Here is a 14,667-nt window from a genome sequence, read left to right on the forward strand (position 1 = left end):
TATAAGCGAGAAACCATAAAACGGTCTCTTTTTAGTGTCTCTCTTCGCCCTGCTCATCTCGGAGAACCGAAGACTTTCAGTGCGTTTTTTTTTTCTAACTAGTCCAAACCCAATTATGTTTTCTATAAGCCTTTTTTGAGTGTTTGTTGACCGGACTACTCACTGGAAATGATAATGATATTTTACTACTAAATTAGTACTACTAAATTATTGTTAATGTTTTTGGAATAAAAACGTTTTGATTGATATATGAACACTAAAGTCATTTTCAAATATGTGAATCAATTTTTACATCTTAACATAACATGCTTTATGTAGGTATACATGAGGATGACAAAGTAAATAATTTATTCACTGTATTTAATAAGAATAATTAAATATTTCTGTAATTAAATAAAATTGCACGTAAATGCGCCATCAGATAATAGGTAGACAGCTATAGAAGTAATAATAATTAATACTAATTAAATCTTCGGGACACATTTTGTTAATTAAACCAATAATAACTGTCCACAAATGAGAAAACTTATACGCAACAGGTTATTTTGGTTAACAAATAATTTCAATATGTGTGTAAATTGTGGTATAAATGCTCATCAAAATTCCCGTCGACGTGTTCAGAAAGCTGTAAGCTATGATTTTGCTGCTGATTTACAACCTGCAAGAGTATATAATTAAAGTAATACTATTAAACATTTCTTCTGATCGTGGAACTTATAACTATCAACAACTGATAAATTTAGGAATATTTACGTGTCCTAAAAAGCTATTTCTAATTGGGTGTGTTTTTGTTGGCGTAGAAAAGATGGTTTAGTAAAGGTAACGAAAATTTCTATTTGCATAATAATTAACTTCAATAGCAAGAAAATACGTTGGCAAGTCGTATCACGTCTCTACTGTAATATAATATAACAAGAACATGTGGAAACTTAAAAAGCCCAACATAGAAACCGCCGCCACATACAGAGAACAATCAACAAAAGCGACATTTCGAATGTGATAAGAATGATCATGTTACAATATTGACGCGTATATTTATCAAGTAAATGTATTGAGGAGTTTTTCTTTTCTAACGAAAATTTAGTAAGCAAGAGAAAAGGGCGCCAAATCGACAATGATTTGCGTGACTCATGGAAATTAGAGTTTTCGTGTTGAAGGTAGATATAATAACGACAAGGGAGTGAGGGTTGATAACAATAGCTATGTCGCCAGCAAGCCATAAATGCTCTGAAAGTGCTGTGTGGAAAATTTGCGCTAGTTTTCCAATGGCCGAGTGTATATTACTCTCGATAATTTTCATTTATATTGCTGAAAAAGACTGAAATTGGGGTATTTGTGGTCACGCTTAATGATTTGGTTCTTTTTCAGGTCTTGCCTGGCAACATCAATACATATCTCGAATCGAAGAACACTTTAGTGCCTCCCATATGGGTGAGCAAAATCCGCTTCTACCCCTACAGCTACCACAAAAGAACTGTTTGTATGAGAGTAGAACTGTATGGCTGTCGGTATACAGATGGAATCGTCAGCTACTCTATGCCCCAAGGGGACAAAAGAGGGTCAAATTGGGAGTTTTACGATTTTGGGTATGACGGCCATTGGGACGGAGACGAGCTAAAACATGGTTTGGGCCAACTAATCGACGGAATTTTCGGCCACGATGACTTCAAAACGGATTTTTACGACGAAGCACAAACGTGGGTCGGCTGGAAAAACGACACTCGACAAAACAAACCGATCGAAATCAAATTCGAGTTTGACCGTGTTCGCGAATTTTCCGCTGTTCACATCTACGGCAATAACCAATTCACAAAAGATGTTCAAATTTTTTCACATGCCAAAGTTATGTTTAGTGTAGGAGGCAAGCGCTTCAAGGGCGAACCCATCACTTACGAGTACATGGAAGACCGCATCTTCGAAAACGCCCGCAATGTGACCATCAAACTCCACCACCGAGTGGGACGTTTCGTCAAAATTCAGCTCCATTTTGCCGCCAAGTGGCTGCTTGTGAGCGAGATAACTTTCGATTCCGTGGTCGCGCACGGGAACTTCACCGTGGAGTCGGAGCCGACGACTGTGCCCTCGGTTAGGGGCCACAGTGGTGATAGACACCACGAGCACAAGATAGAAATACCGGTCCCGAATAAGATAAACGAGCCGGCTTATTTGACAATCATCGTGATTGGGTTAGCATTTATTATCCTGTTGTTAGGTGGAGTGATTTACTTGATCATCCACCGCTTCCGGAATCGAAAATTCTTCCGAAGCCCGAATTCCTCCAACATTGGTTTTCCGGGCGACACTTTGCCGCATCTTCAGCCGGAGTCGGTATTGGGGATGAGCGAGAAGGGGAGCTCGATTGAGGCATACGGGGTTACAGAAATTGAGGATTACCGCAGAAGTCATGGTACTTTGAAGTCGAGCTTGCGGTCAACTTTGCCTTTGCCACATCCTGGACATATGTCGGAGAGCAACGAATATCAAGAACCATATCAAGCTTTAAAATATGCGCCCTATTATAGCTATAGCTCGGTGGTTATGGAAATGCAGGATACTATGCCCAACAGTATTAAAAAATGCCCTATCCAGCAAATAGGTAAGATAAAGATAAAAATCTTGTGATTTGCACAAGGCGTATTGATTTGTCATTTACTGCAACATTGTTTGACTAACCTGTACATATTTACTTTATATTTAATGGGATTAATGACTAATGAGAGAGCATATAAGGGAAAACTAATTTTTAAAAGCATTTTTATTTTTTAGAATACAGTATTATAAAATAAATAAAATGAATAAAAGTATTATACAAAAGTGGTTGAATTCAGTAATTCAGTAAATTTGTAAACTAGAAATTTAATACGTGATTGGAAGTTTTGGAATAAACGCTCTTGGATCGAGTTTCAAAAATCATATTTTTCTACAGTCATGAAAAAACTTGAATATTTCACATTGAAATTAATACGCCTAGTTGGTCATTTGTTGTTAAGTGCATAGGGCAGTATTTTTTTTAAGATAGAAAATTAAAAGTACCGAAAATTGACCACAATTTTGACAAGAATCGAAAAAATTCAAAACTTCAAAGTTACTTCAAATGCACTTATAGGAGTGCAAAAGACCCAGAAAAATGTTAAAACGTTGTACTGGATATGCCAGAAATAAATTTTTGAAAAATTTGTTGTATGTATGTATTGGATTAGAGCAGAGAAATTGTCGACGGCGTGGTGATGTAGTGGCATAATGACCCGTTTTCCGGCAGATAGGTTTGGGGTTTGAACCTCGGTAAAGTTAGCAATTATTCTCTAATCCAAATTCAAATAAATGTCAAAAGATGGCGGGCGCATAAGAGCGCGAGCTTTAACACATGTGCATTGTTCTAATAAGTATAATAAGAGAAAGAGAACAAATAAAAGAGAGAGAGAGAATGCGCATTAACTCATAAGAGCAAATAAGAGAACAAAGCATAAGAAAGAGAACGAGTATAAGAGCATAAAATGCAAGAGAGCTTTTTTATCCTTACCCCAAGTTTTATGATTTTTCAAATACTCACTAACAATTACTAAAATTCAAAGTGTTAAAAGATGTGGTCTAAGTGCTTTAAAACATGATTGTGCACATATTCTAATAACTACAATTTTAATTGATTTTTTTTTACTTTTACTGTTCAATAATTAATTGAAACTCACATTGTATCGTATAATTAGTATGTTTAATGCCATGAACTAATTTATTTTTTGTTAAGAGTTTAATTACGAAACATATTCAAAAGAAAATGATAAAAGCACACTTTCAGATGCTTATGATTACGCAGTACCTGAGCCTGGGACTCTTCCGCTTCTTGGTTCGGACAATACATTGCCAATAAATAGAAGTAGAATGAGTAGTGTGTCTTTGAAAAGTCAGAAAATGAATTCGAGAAACAGCCACAGTGAAGGTAAAAGGGTAAGACCAACACCGTTTGTGTAGTTTATTATTTGTATTAACTTGATTTCCTGATAATAGTCTCCAACGCAACAAGAAGCTCTAATCGCACTAAAAAAACGCTTAGAAGACACACAACTTGTAGAGTTTCCAAGGCATCGATTGCGGATGTTATCGAAACTTTCTGAAGGAGCATTTGGAACGGTATTTTTTCTTATAATTCGTATTTGGGGTTGTAAAATTTGCGAAAATTTAGGTATACATCGCTGAGGCGGATGGAATCACCGAATACTCTTCATCAATGTCTTTGGGGACGAGATTGGTGGCAATAAAATTCTTGGGCGAAAATGCCTCTGAGAAAGAAAAGTACGTTTTCGAGTTGTGCATGTCAGCCATGATTGATGAATGCTTTCAGGAAGGATTTCTACCGCGATGTGCGAATTCTGGCGGCTCTGGAGGACCCGAACATTGCCCGTGTTTTGGGTATATGTAGCCAAGAGGAACCGATTTGTGTGGTGATGGAGTATTTAGATCACGGTGATCTGTGTCAGTTCTTAAAAACACATGTTGCTGCGGACAACAATACCAGTTTGCCATACGGTGTTAAGTCACTTTCTTTTAGTTGCCTTTTATACATGGGTGCTCAAATAGCCTCGGGCATGCGTTATTTGGAGTCCCTCAACTTCGTACATCGAGATTTAGCGACGAGAAACTGCTTGATAGGCAAAGGATATCAGATCAAGATTTGCGATTTTGGTACTTACAACGAACTTTATATCAATGATTATTACAAAGTCGACGGGAATACACCGCTGCCCATCCGGTGGATGGCTTGGGAGTCGGTTTACCAAGCCAAGTATACCACCAAGAGTGACGTGTGGGCGTTTGCTGTCACCTTGTGGGAAATTCTGACGCTGTGTCGAAGACCGCCTTATGACTCTTTACCAGATCCTGAAGTTATGGAGAATTTAGCACACATGCACTGTGATGATGGACAGTATATGTATCTACCTCGACCCACAGCTAACAAAGATATTTATGATTTAATGCTTGAGTGCTGGAGACGGAAAGATGTTGAACGGCCGACTTTTAGAGAGATTCACATATTCTTGCAAAGGAAAACTTTAGGATACGCTCCTGCATAGTTTAGGAAGACTGGTTAGATATAGAGGGATCAACATTTATGTACATAGAACACAGGGTGATAATATCTATTTTTATTTTAAATAAATAATTATGTTTATACTTTGTTTTGTATAAATTCAGTTAGGCTTATGTATTATACTTTGACAAGTGTTTTTATTAACAGATTCTCTACATAAATCGCATGTGAAATGCAAGAATCGATTCACAGTATTTATTTATATTGGAGAAATGTAAAATCTATACAAATTAGGACATAATTTATAAGTGAATCTATTTTTTAACGTCTGTTAATACAAACAATGTGTACCTACCCATGCTTTACCCATTTGTTATATAAACTCTTCACAAGGCACAATAATTCAAGACAATGTATAGATAATATTGTAAAAGTAATAATATCAGTGTTATATAATTATATTTACTAGTCAATTGAGGCGCCTAAGTAAAATATTTTCAACGACTTAATGATGTCACAAAGGAGCTTATGAAGGAAAATTAACGAAAAAAAAAGCATTCTAAACTATATATCTTCTACATTAGATAGTATTTTAACAATATGCGCTCCTGTGCTTACAAGTGATGTCTATAATATAGAAATAAAACTTTTCTAGTTACCAAAAATATTGTAACGTTRTTTCAGTTTTGTATTGTTTTTATACGTGCTGATAAAATGTATGCTCGGAGATGTACCTACCTACAGTAATAACTTTTAACAGTCAGGCTTTAGTTTATTATGGATTTGATTATTGTTTAATGTGCCAATAAGCTTCACTTACAATATAGCAAATTGTATTTATTTTAGCTGTAACTTATTTTGCTTTATTGTACATGTAAAACTTTCAACTATTAGATATTCTATGTTTGTTAATGACATATTCACTAAAGTATTGAAACATTCCAACATAATATAAGTGGCACAAATTTTTAAATAACTTTTGCAATAAACCATTTGTGATTTTGTTAATGTGCATTTAAATTTTTGCAATTAATAATTATGTCAAGTAATAATAACATATCAATTTAATAAATTGTAATTAGGTATTACTTTACCCTCGTATTTTGTTTTATTGATAATTTAAAAATAAATCTTGAGAAGATTTTAACATATTTTTTTCCATTTAAGACTCAATACATTTTAATGCAACTCAGAAACAAAAATGCTTGTAACAATTATGAAAGAATTATCTGTATTTTATTTTATTTAAAAAATCAAAATTTCAAACTGCAACCAACAATACACATCTGTATAAAATTTAGTCTATAATTGAAACTATAAATCATATTTTATAAAAAATAAAGGTTTTATTGTAATTATTTTATTTTAAAGCAAAATAAAATTACTTAAAATAATGGACATTTTTGCACCTACCTATATTATTAAAAAAATGTAAGAATTGATTGAATTTGTATTTTAACACCATTTGAAAATATTTCGCGCGGGTTAGGCTGCCATCGATTTCATGTACTGCTGCCAACACTTACACAATAAATAACCCTTTCAAAAAGCTTTTTTGGTATTTTCTGTAACATCTTAAAAAAACATTTTAGAGTTTGATCCAATTGGCAATTTACTTTTTGTTAAAATAAATATGTTTGGACAGCTAAGATTTATTTTGCTGTAATTGGCAAACGTTTGCAGGTTGGCAGCATTATCAATAAAATGTCAACCTCTCCGGTTGTCTTCCGTCAAAAATGAACCACAGTTATGGTGCCAGTGTGTTTACATTGAATGTTATTATTGTGATAAATGTTATAAAATTGCACATTAAATACTGATTATTTGGAATCTTGGTAAGTTTAGTTAATATTAATTTTGTGTGTATTGTATAACGAATCGATAAATCCTGAACCGAGTGTCATGACCCTTTAACGCTTCCAAATTTGTTTATAATTTGTTGTACTCAACATTAATCGCCTTTTAAAGATTGAAATGTGTAATTAAATATACAAAAACCGTGTTAGTCACTTTTGAGCAAGTGACATTTGTTCATTTCCAAACAGGACGTGTTCCAACACCTCTGTTATTTATGAATATTACCGACTTGTATTTACTTTATTTACGGAACACTTCTTAAAAATAGAACTGTTGCATGATAAAAATAAAGATCGGTAATGCTAGATCGCAATTATAATTGTTTCGTTATCTTTTCCGGCAAAATCGACTGCTGGTATGCGGTATATTCGGCCGAGGTTAGGTCAGTCGAAACGCCTCTGAGGTCCATACCAAAAAAAAATTCATTAACCCGAATGTAATGCATAGTTGCAAACAGATGTAGAACAAATAAGAAAGCAAATACAATCAAATGGTAATTTAAATTTTATATCTTTAAACAACATATGTATTTCCATAATTTGCCTAAGAATTTAATGATTGGTTTTTCGAGGAAATGTGCTAGATTTGGAGAGTAGTCTCATTAAAGCACACCTGCTAATGTAATTTAATTTGCAGTGTTTTTAAATGGACCAAAATGATAACTGAATTTCTCTTTCGCAGTGACTTTTACTCCCAAACAACTTTTACTGCTTTTTCTAAATATCGGTGACATATTTTATTGCATTTCAAATTTTCCAATAAAAATTATTTTATATACGTGTTCCTGAAAATTATCTTTTCTGTTAAAACAATATTTGAGTTCTAGTTTTATCTCCTGTAAATGAATTTATCGGGAAACAAATATACTGGATTATAGCAGATCACAAGGTAAAATTAAATACAATTAAATGTATTTCACGATTCAAAGAAACAGGCAAATTTATAGATTACTGCTTGATTTTATAATTGATTTTATTTTATTTTTCAATTCTCTATTTGACAGAATTTGTTACCTGTAGGACGACATACTAAATTTTCTTCAACCCTAGCCATGTTCCTCCTTTGACATTCCAATTAATTTGATACTTATCCAGCACTAGTGGAATTAGGGTTTTTTTGATTGGTACGATTTCAAAATTTTTCAGAACGTGAAAAATTAATAACTTAATTTCCAGAAGGGCAAATCTGGACCCTATACAATTTCTAGGACCAGCTCCAAAAGGTATAAAAGTTGAGGGATTTATCTTGTGTTTATTTTCATCGTTGAACCTTTCTGGATCAAATTTTTCCGGTTCGGGGTAATATTTTTCATCGCGATGTATTGCACAAATGGGTATCGAACATAGCATGCCTTCTTTTAGAAACAAAGGTTTTTCTCCAGGTTTTTTCGGTTCGATTGTGTAATCTTTTGCAACTTCCCTGTCTGTGGCTATAGCTGGTGGCCATTTTCGAAGAGCCTCAGACACCACCATGTCTAAATATTTTAATTTTAGAAGGGTTTCATAAGTGACTTTTTCTCCAGCTGATTGCATTTCGGCCCTAAGACGATTTTGTATGTCTGGATTGATAGCGAGTTCGTAAAATAAGAAATTGAGTAGAGTGGCAACTGTATCAAAACCAGCGAGGAAGAATATTAATGCTTGTGATATGATGTCTTCAGAAGTGATTTCTTGTTTTTGGTTTTGTTTTATTAGTTTTGATTCTGATACGGAAGAGAATCCTTCATCAACATCTAAGTGTTCTTCTTGTTGGCGTCCTTTCTGGGCTTCAAGTAGTAAGTGAATCATATCGGGGCGAATAATGTTTTTTTCTTTTCGTGTCCTAATTGTATCTTTTATTATCGCGGAGAAAAAATTGGCTACTTTGGTTTGAATAATTTTCATTTTTAGCAACTACAATATTTTTTGTTTATTATTATACTAAAAATGTTAGCTACTAACCTTGCATAATGTTGGGCTTAACGTAAATAGTACGAATTTTAAACTCCTTATATACCCAAAGTTGGTTGCAGCTTCACCCATTAGTAGAAAATCATTTTTTCCGTCCTGCAAAGAGTTAATTTCCAAACCAAAAGCTGTACTTGCAATCACGTCATTGGTAAATCTTCTCAAGGTGTCTTTCATTTCTAATTCAATTGTATCAGAAGTTTTACTTCTGAAGTATTCAACAAATTCTTTAGCACATTCATCTATTAAATTGAACATAATTTTCATTTTACTGCTGGTGAATGAAGGACTAAGAGTACTCCTCATATCTCTCCATTTTTCGTCTCTTCTTGCAAATAAATTACGACTCCAAAATAGGTCATCATCGGCATTTACTAATCTTCGGTGATTAACGAAGTGATCAAAATCTTTTATTGTGATTTGTTTTATTAATTCAGGATCTTTAATCATCAAGGTAGGTAATAGAAATTGATAAAATCCATGATACCTTCAATAAAATGGGAATAGTAATTAGTAGAAATTGTTAATTATTGACTCACCTTTCTTCAGGATAATTACTATAGATTTCTTGTATTATTTCGGCGAAACTTTTGCTACGAATCAATTCAAGGTTGCCCAAAAGAAATTTGGGTTTGCAGTATTTGATACCTTTTTCATTCCAAACATTTTGTCGTTTTTTTACGTAGAAATAGAAATAACCGAATATGGCACAGAATATACCGAAATAAATGATACCAGTTGTACCTAAGAACGGTATTAAAAATGCCACTAAAATAAACATGATACTCAACGATGTTTCAATAAAAACTCACAACCTCATGCTTCGCTAGTATAAGTATATTGTGTTATCTAATCGTAATGATTTAATTATAAGTTGTTGCGACGATTATTTACTAATGTGAAGGTTATTAACATTAACTTACAAAAATTTAGCTTTAGAAATTTTTACCAAATTGTAAAAATTGGTTTCACCGAACATTTTATGAAGATGAACATCTTGCACAATATGTTACAATACATTGTGTTTTATTCGAGAGGAGTCCATTGATCATTTTCTAAAATTAACAAGTGTGAAGGTCATTTAGTTAAGTTGAACAATATTGCAAATTACAAATTCCGTCTTAAAAACACAAGATGGCCTTATTAATGAGTATAATTTGACACATTCTCCTAAAGGCAAATTCTGGTATTTGTTGTGAAAAATATACAATAAGTAGGTACTTGAGATTTTAACAAAGAAATTGTTGTTGACTTTTTTTAGATTTATTTTAAGAACTTTGAGCTTGTAATTTTTTGGTCTTTCTATGTGGTTTATTTTGTTATAATGAAGAAGGGAAGTGAATAATATACAGAGTGAATATAAAGTACCAAAAAAAGAACCAAGCGTTTTTTTAATCATTTGCCTCCAGAAAATAATAATTAATATAAGTTAAAGTAATATAAAAAATGTGATCGTATTTTGAGAACGAAATTTTGTTTTGGTTTGAGTTTTTTTTTCAAAATTGCAATTTATGTAAAAAAAAAAATTAAATATAAAGTAGATAGTTGTAATCTTTAGATAATAACCGTTATGAGAAAAATGGTTTTATATTGGGTTGCCATTAAGAAAAGTAATATAAAAAATGTGATCGTATTTTGAGAACGAAATTTTGTTTTGGTTTTGAGTTTTTTTGTTAAAATTGCAATTAATGTTAAAAAAAAAATAATTAAATATAAAGTAGATAGTTGTAATCTTTAGATCATAACCGTTATGAGAAAAATGGTTTTATAGTGGGTTGCCATTAAGAAAAATTAAAAACAAGAAAGTTTCGAATTTTTTTATTTTTGATAATACATCACATTTTTATAGTAATTTATCATTATATTTTCCAAAAAATTAATAATTTAAACAAAAAACGTTTGGTTTCATATTTACCTGATAATAATGTTTGCTACTTTGTTTTGGAAATTAAATTAGCCCACAAAGTTACAAATTTTTCGCGATTTTTGTATTAGGTAGGTATACCATTATAAAACATATTGTTAACTGAGTTTATTGTAAAGTAGAAACGAACATCGGGTCTTTTGTACATTTTTCTGAAAACTATTAATCAAATGGAACCAAAGATTGTTTTTGAATTATTTAAAAAAATACGGTTTTTGACATGGTACATCATGTTGTTTTTATTTTTATGTAACATTCTTGTTAACGATTTATGTTCATAGATAATAATAAAGTTAAGACCGTTTTATGTTAAATAAAGATTTATTCTTGAAACATGTATTCACAAAAACTTGAAAGATTTATCTTTCATTGTAAGCAATGGCGTTGAACGGCAAAGCAAATTTTTTCAGAATTTACGTGTAATAATATGATGCCGTTTTTCAATAATATTTTTTTTAAAAGTAGGATTTTTTTGAACAACATTTTTCTTTTGTCAATTCCGTAGAATGCATTTCACAGTGAATAATATAAAATTTTAAGGTAAAACGTAAAAAAAAAGAAATTGCTTCTTTCAACTCGTGCGCACATTCCTGCTGAAGCTCCGAAAGATTTTTACACGTGCATTTCTTTGATAGCGGTTGCATCATTAGCGCGTTTAGATTCAGTCTCCAGTGGCATAAACCACTGCGGCATTGTATCATTTTCATGGGGAGAAGAAATTCTACGAAGTATTGCTACGTCTCGTGTGCAGTTCCTCTTCGGTAAAGTTACGGTACATGTGCGTCGATTGCGGCAATCTGCTTCGTTGATTACCTCCTTTTCCTATTTGCAGCAGTCGTCTGAGAAAACTGCTACAAAAAGTTTAAATTTACTACGTGTCTCTTTGAGTGTCGGTAACTCATGTGCAAAAATACAAAATGAAGATACAGAATCATGGTGAAGCATGGTGGTTGTGACTCATACTGAAATTTGTATACCCATTACATATAACAGGGATTTTTACAGAGGGAGGTTAGTGTTTTTTATACCTTCAAACTTTCCCTCTTAATAATTTTTAAGGTGATTTTAAAAATTTTCGATATTTTATGTTTTCAATGTTGTTATATCAAAGGATTTTAAAATTCTAAACGCAAGTGATGGTAATAAATTAGAGATACGAGTGTAAGCACTTTATGTTCAAGTGAACTAAATAAGGTTCATAAGTGAATCTTATCCAGCACTACATTATACGAATATTTAGTGCAAGTGAATGAACACGGAAGGTCAAGAAACTGCAGTAAGAAACGTCTCGCAACAAACGGCTGATCTTGAATTGAACAGATGTGTATTACACTTTATTAGAAAAATAATTTGTAGTTCATCTAGACCATCTCTAATTTATCCACTTATTAACATCAATTTTATAAAATAGCTGCATTTTAATTAACATAATGGCTTTCTTTTTTGATGAAATACATTTTTTATGAAATCACTTCTGTTGAAAATTTATTGACACATATTTTGAAACTGAAGCTAATAGAATATTCACGTTGCGGAATTGACCAGCAATAGTAACAAATATACCGTTTCAAAAATATTTAAAATAAGCGAAGGTCATATTCATGACTAGAAAGAAGGTAATCGTCGGTGTCGAACTAGTGACCCAAGCAATAGCATCCTCCTTTCGATGTTGTGAATAGAGGGTCATCACAAGCATTATCTATGTGTGTAGTAACATCGACATAGGTTTCAAACTGGTTTATAAACGAAATTAATTATTTTCGTATTAAACAGGTGAAAATTTTTAGTATCTGGTTTGGCTAACTTGCTGATCATTAAAGCAATTTTAAACAGTTATATTCAGTCATTTTTTGTTGATTGAGTTTGTAAATTTTCGAAATTCGTTAATTGTTTGTCTCAAACATAGGATGTAACGGTATTAACTGACCATTAAATCTAAAAATTTAATGCTTTATATTGACGTTATAAAGCATAATAGATTAGTGTTTTGGTGCAATAATATTTAATTAAGAACCTAACAGTTTAATCTTGTGTTGATTCAATGACAAAATGTTGTTTATTGTCTAGTCATTTGACATGAATTTTGCACTTCATTGTACTTTATGATTTTACGCCTTGGTTAACACAGTTCGTTTTAGCCTAGTTAGCGCTTACTTCTAATGGCGTTATTAATTTATAAGTGCCTCATTTACTTCTGCAATTAACACGTAAAATTCACGTGTGGAGTTTTGGTAGGTAGAATACCGTTGAGGAATTTAAAAAACCAAAAAAATTGTATTAATGGGTGAGTTTAATACAGTAGCAATCTTGTGTATTAGAGAGTGACAGTTGGTAGAGTGACCGTGGTCTGATGAGATTTCTAATTAGACCTTCTTCCTAAGTGGTTAATGGCAAAAAGTTCCTGTTTTTTAAACGCGAGTATACAATGAACTTGAGCTAGACAATATTTCGGCATTTTGTGGTAAGTGGTTAATGGCTCAATTTTATAACTAATAAACAAGGTGTAATGATTGGAAAATTTGATTTATGGATGAAAATAAATATGAATAGTATATATGAATAAACGGTTATATTTTATGGGACATTTTAAATGTGCGACGACAAAATATGCGTGACTATAAAATTGAAAACAGCGTGACACAAACATTTTTAAAAGTCATCATTCAAGTGGTGGTTAGAAAGCATTTTCTGGATGAAATACGGAATTTAATGCTTATAGGTAATATAGCAACTTTTTATGCTTCTATTCATGTTGATCCTTTGATGGTGTATTTTGCTTTTGAATAATACAACAGCCGCTTTTCATACCTTAACGAGAGTTTCACTTCTTTTAATTCTTGACTTTTTTATATTCCGAGAGGAATCTGTAACAAGATGTGGAATAAACTTGTCGAGATTTTTTACTTTTGTTGAAATTGATTAAAATTTTCCAATGAATTGTCATTACATGTTTTAAATCAGTTCTTTTTGTTTTGTACAAGAGTACAAGAAACATGTGCATCTTTTTTAGAATGAAGTATTTTGTTGTAATTAGCAGTACATAGCTTAGAAAGTTCAAATAAGATTAAACAGATTGAATATATGTAATTTCAAAACATGAAAAATGCTCTTGTGGTGATTAAAATATTGCAGCATCAACTTCCGCATTGACTTTCAAGAAACAAATTGAAGATAAAAAATGTATACTTAAATGTATCGTTGTGAAAGTGGAAATACTGAAGTGACGGACTTTAATATGTTATTGTAATTAATTTTTGCTAAGAAAGTTATACTTAAATTCACTGAAAACACTAAATATCTGATTGCAACAGTCACTTTATTTGTTTTAATATAAGTAGGGTAATTTTTTTGAAGTATAAAACTTTTAAATGAAAATGAAAGGAATTCTACGGAAACAAACGGTGAGATCCTACGTTTGGTAACTTTTATTATAATTTAATTGAAACAATTTTTATGTAGTATGTTGTCGGAAAACGTAGTAATTTTACAACCATTCATAACCACCATTTACATAAATTGATGATAACTTTCTTAAACATATTCACTCTAATGTGTGGTAGGATAAAGTTATAAACCTATTTGATTTATGTTTTAAATCTATATTTTTATCTTTTCGATGCATGAATAAAAAGTAAAGAAAACATTGCCATATGGCACTCATTGCATAAAATAACATATCATAAATATGGAGAATTTCGCGGTTTGACACGGTGGTCACATTTCCTTCAGACAACCGGATGCTGTTTATTCATCATCGGTTATTCGTGTCTTATAATAGTTATAATTAAGGAAAGATTCTTTTAAATGTTTTAGCGTTCTTTTATTTATTTAATAAACAAAAATTAATTAAATTTGAAATGATTTAAGAAATTTTACAATACCAGTCCTTGCGATACCTAAGTAGATCCAGCAGGATA

General features: G+C 31.9%; 3 protein-coding genes across 5 annotated transcripts in view; 2 read left to right on the plus strand and 1 right to left on the minus strand.

Annotated features, from left to right (window-relative positions):
- The window catches only part of LOC123014591 (discoidin domain-containing receptor 2-like), a 37,032-nt gene extending 31,470 nt beyond the window's left edge, over positions 1–5,562 (plus strand). The window contains exons 6-10 of the mRNA XM_044413784.1: positions 1,369–2,596; positions 3,794–3,942; positions 4,003–4,125; positions 4,178–4,287; positions 4,337–5,562. Of these exons, the coding sequence (XP_044269719.1) occupies positions 1,369–2,596; positions 3,794–3,942; positions 4,003–4,125; positions 4,178–4,287; positions 4,337–5,066 (2,340 nt within the window). The 3' untranslated portion in view covers positions 5,067–5,562. The remainder of the gene's footprint in view (positions 1–1,368; positions 2,597–3,793; positions 3,943–4,002; positions 4,126–4,177; positions 4,288–4,336) is intronic.
- Positions 5,563–6,704: 1,142 nt separating this feature from the next.
- LOC123015242 (WD repeat-containing protein 47) overlaps positions 6,705–14,667 on the plus strand; it is a 30,060-nt gene continuing 22,097 nt past the window's right edge. Inside the window, exon 1 of one of the 3 annotated variants that reach the window (XM_044414867.1) lies at positions 6,705–6,858. Coding sequence is in view for 1 of the 3 variants with exons in the window: in XM_044414866.1 (XP_044270801.1) it covers positions 11,694–11,761 (68 nt within the window). In the remaining 2 variants the exon portion in view is untranslated. Of the gene's footprint in view, positions 6,859–11,519; positions 11,762–12,960; positions 12,982–14,667 lie in introns of those variants that run through there. The other 2 variants (XM_044414866.1, XM_044414868.1) reach the window with 2 other exon arrangements.
- On the minus strand, positions 7,833–9,829 carry LOC123015244 (probable cytochrome P450 9f2). The gene is made up of 3 exons (XM_044414875.1): positions 9,366–9,829; positions 8,821–9,313; positions 7,833–8,772 (listed from the first exon to the last, which is right to left on the minus strand). The coding sequence occupies exons 1-3, from the start codon at positions 9,605–9,607 to the stop codon at positions 7,909–7,911; spliced, it is 1,599 nt and encodes a 532-aa protein (XP_044270810.1). The 5' UTR covers positions 9,608–9,829; the 3' UTR covers positions 7,833–7,908.

The sequence above is a fragment of the Tribolium madens genome, unplaced genomic scaffold, assembly GCF_015345945.1.
Source record: "Tribolium madens isolate multiple individuals breed KSU strain unplaced genomic scaffold, Tmad_KSU_1.1 Scaffold_97;HRSCAF=244;Tcas5.2_LG3a, whole genome shotgun sequence".
NCBI lineage: Eukaryota > Metazoa > Arthropoda > Insecta > Coleoptera > Tenebrionidae > Tribolium > Tribolium madens.

Excerpts from the sequence above, each read along its gene's own strand:
- LOC123015244 (XM_044414875.1), bottom strand. The coding sequence starts at position 9,607 with ATGTTTATTTTAGTGGCATTTTTAATACCGTTCTTAGGTACAACTGGT. Across the intron at positions 9,314-9,365 it reads AGTAATTATCCTGAAGAAAG|GTATCATGGATTTTATCAAT; the intron begins GTGAGTCAATAA and ends ATTTTATTGAAG. Across the intron at positions 8,773-8,820 it reads TAAGCCCAACATTATGCAAG|TTGCTAAAAATGAAAATTAT; the intron begins GTTAGTAGCTAA and ends AAAATATTGTAG.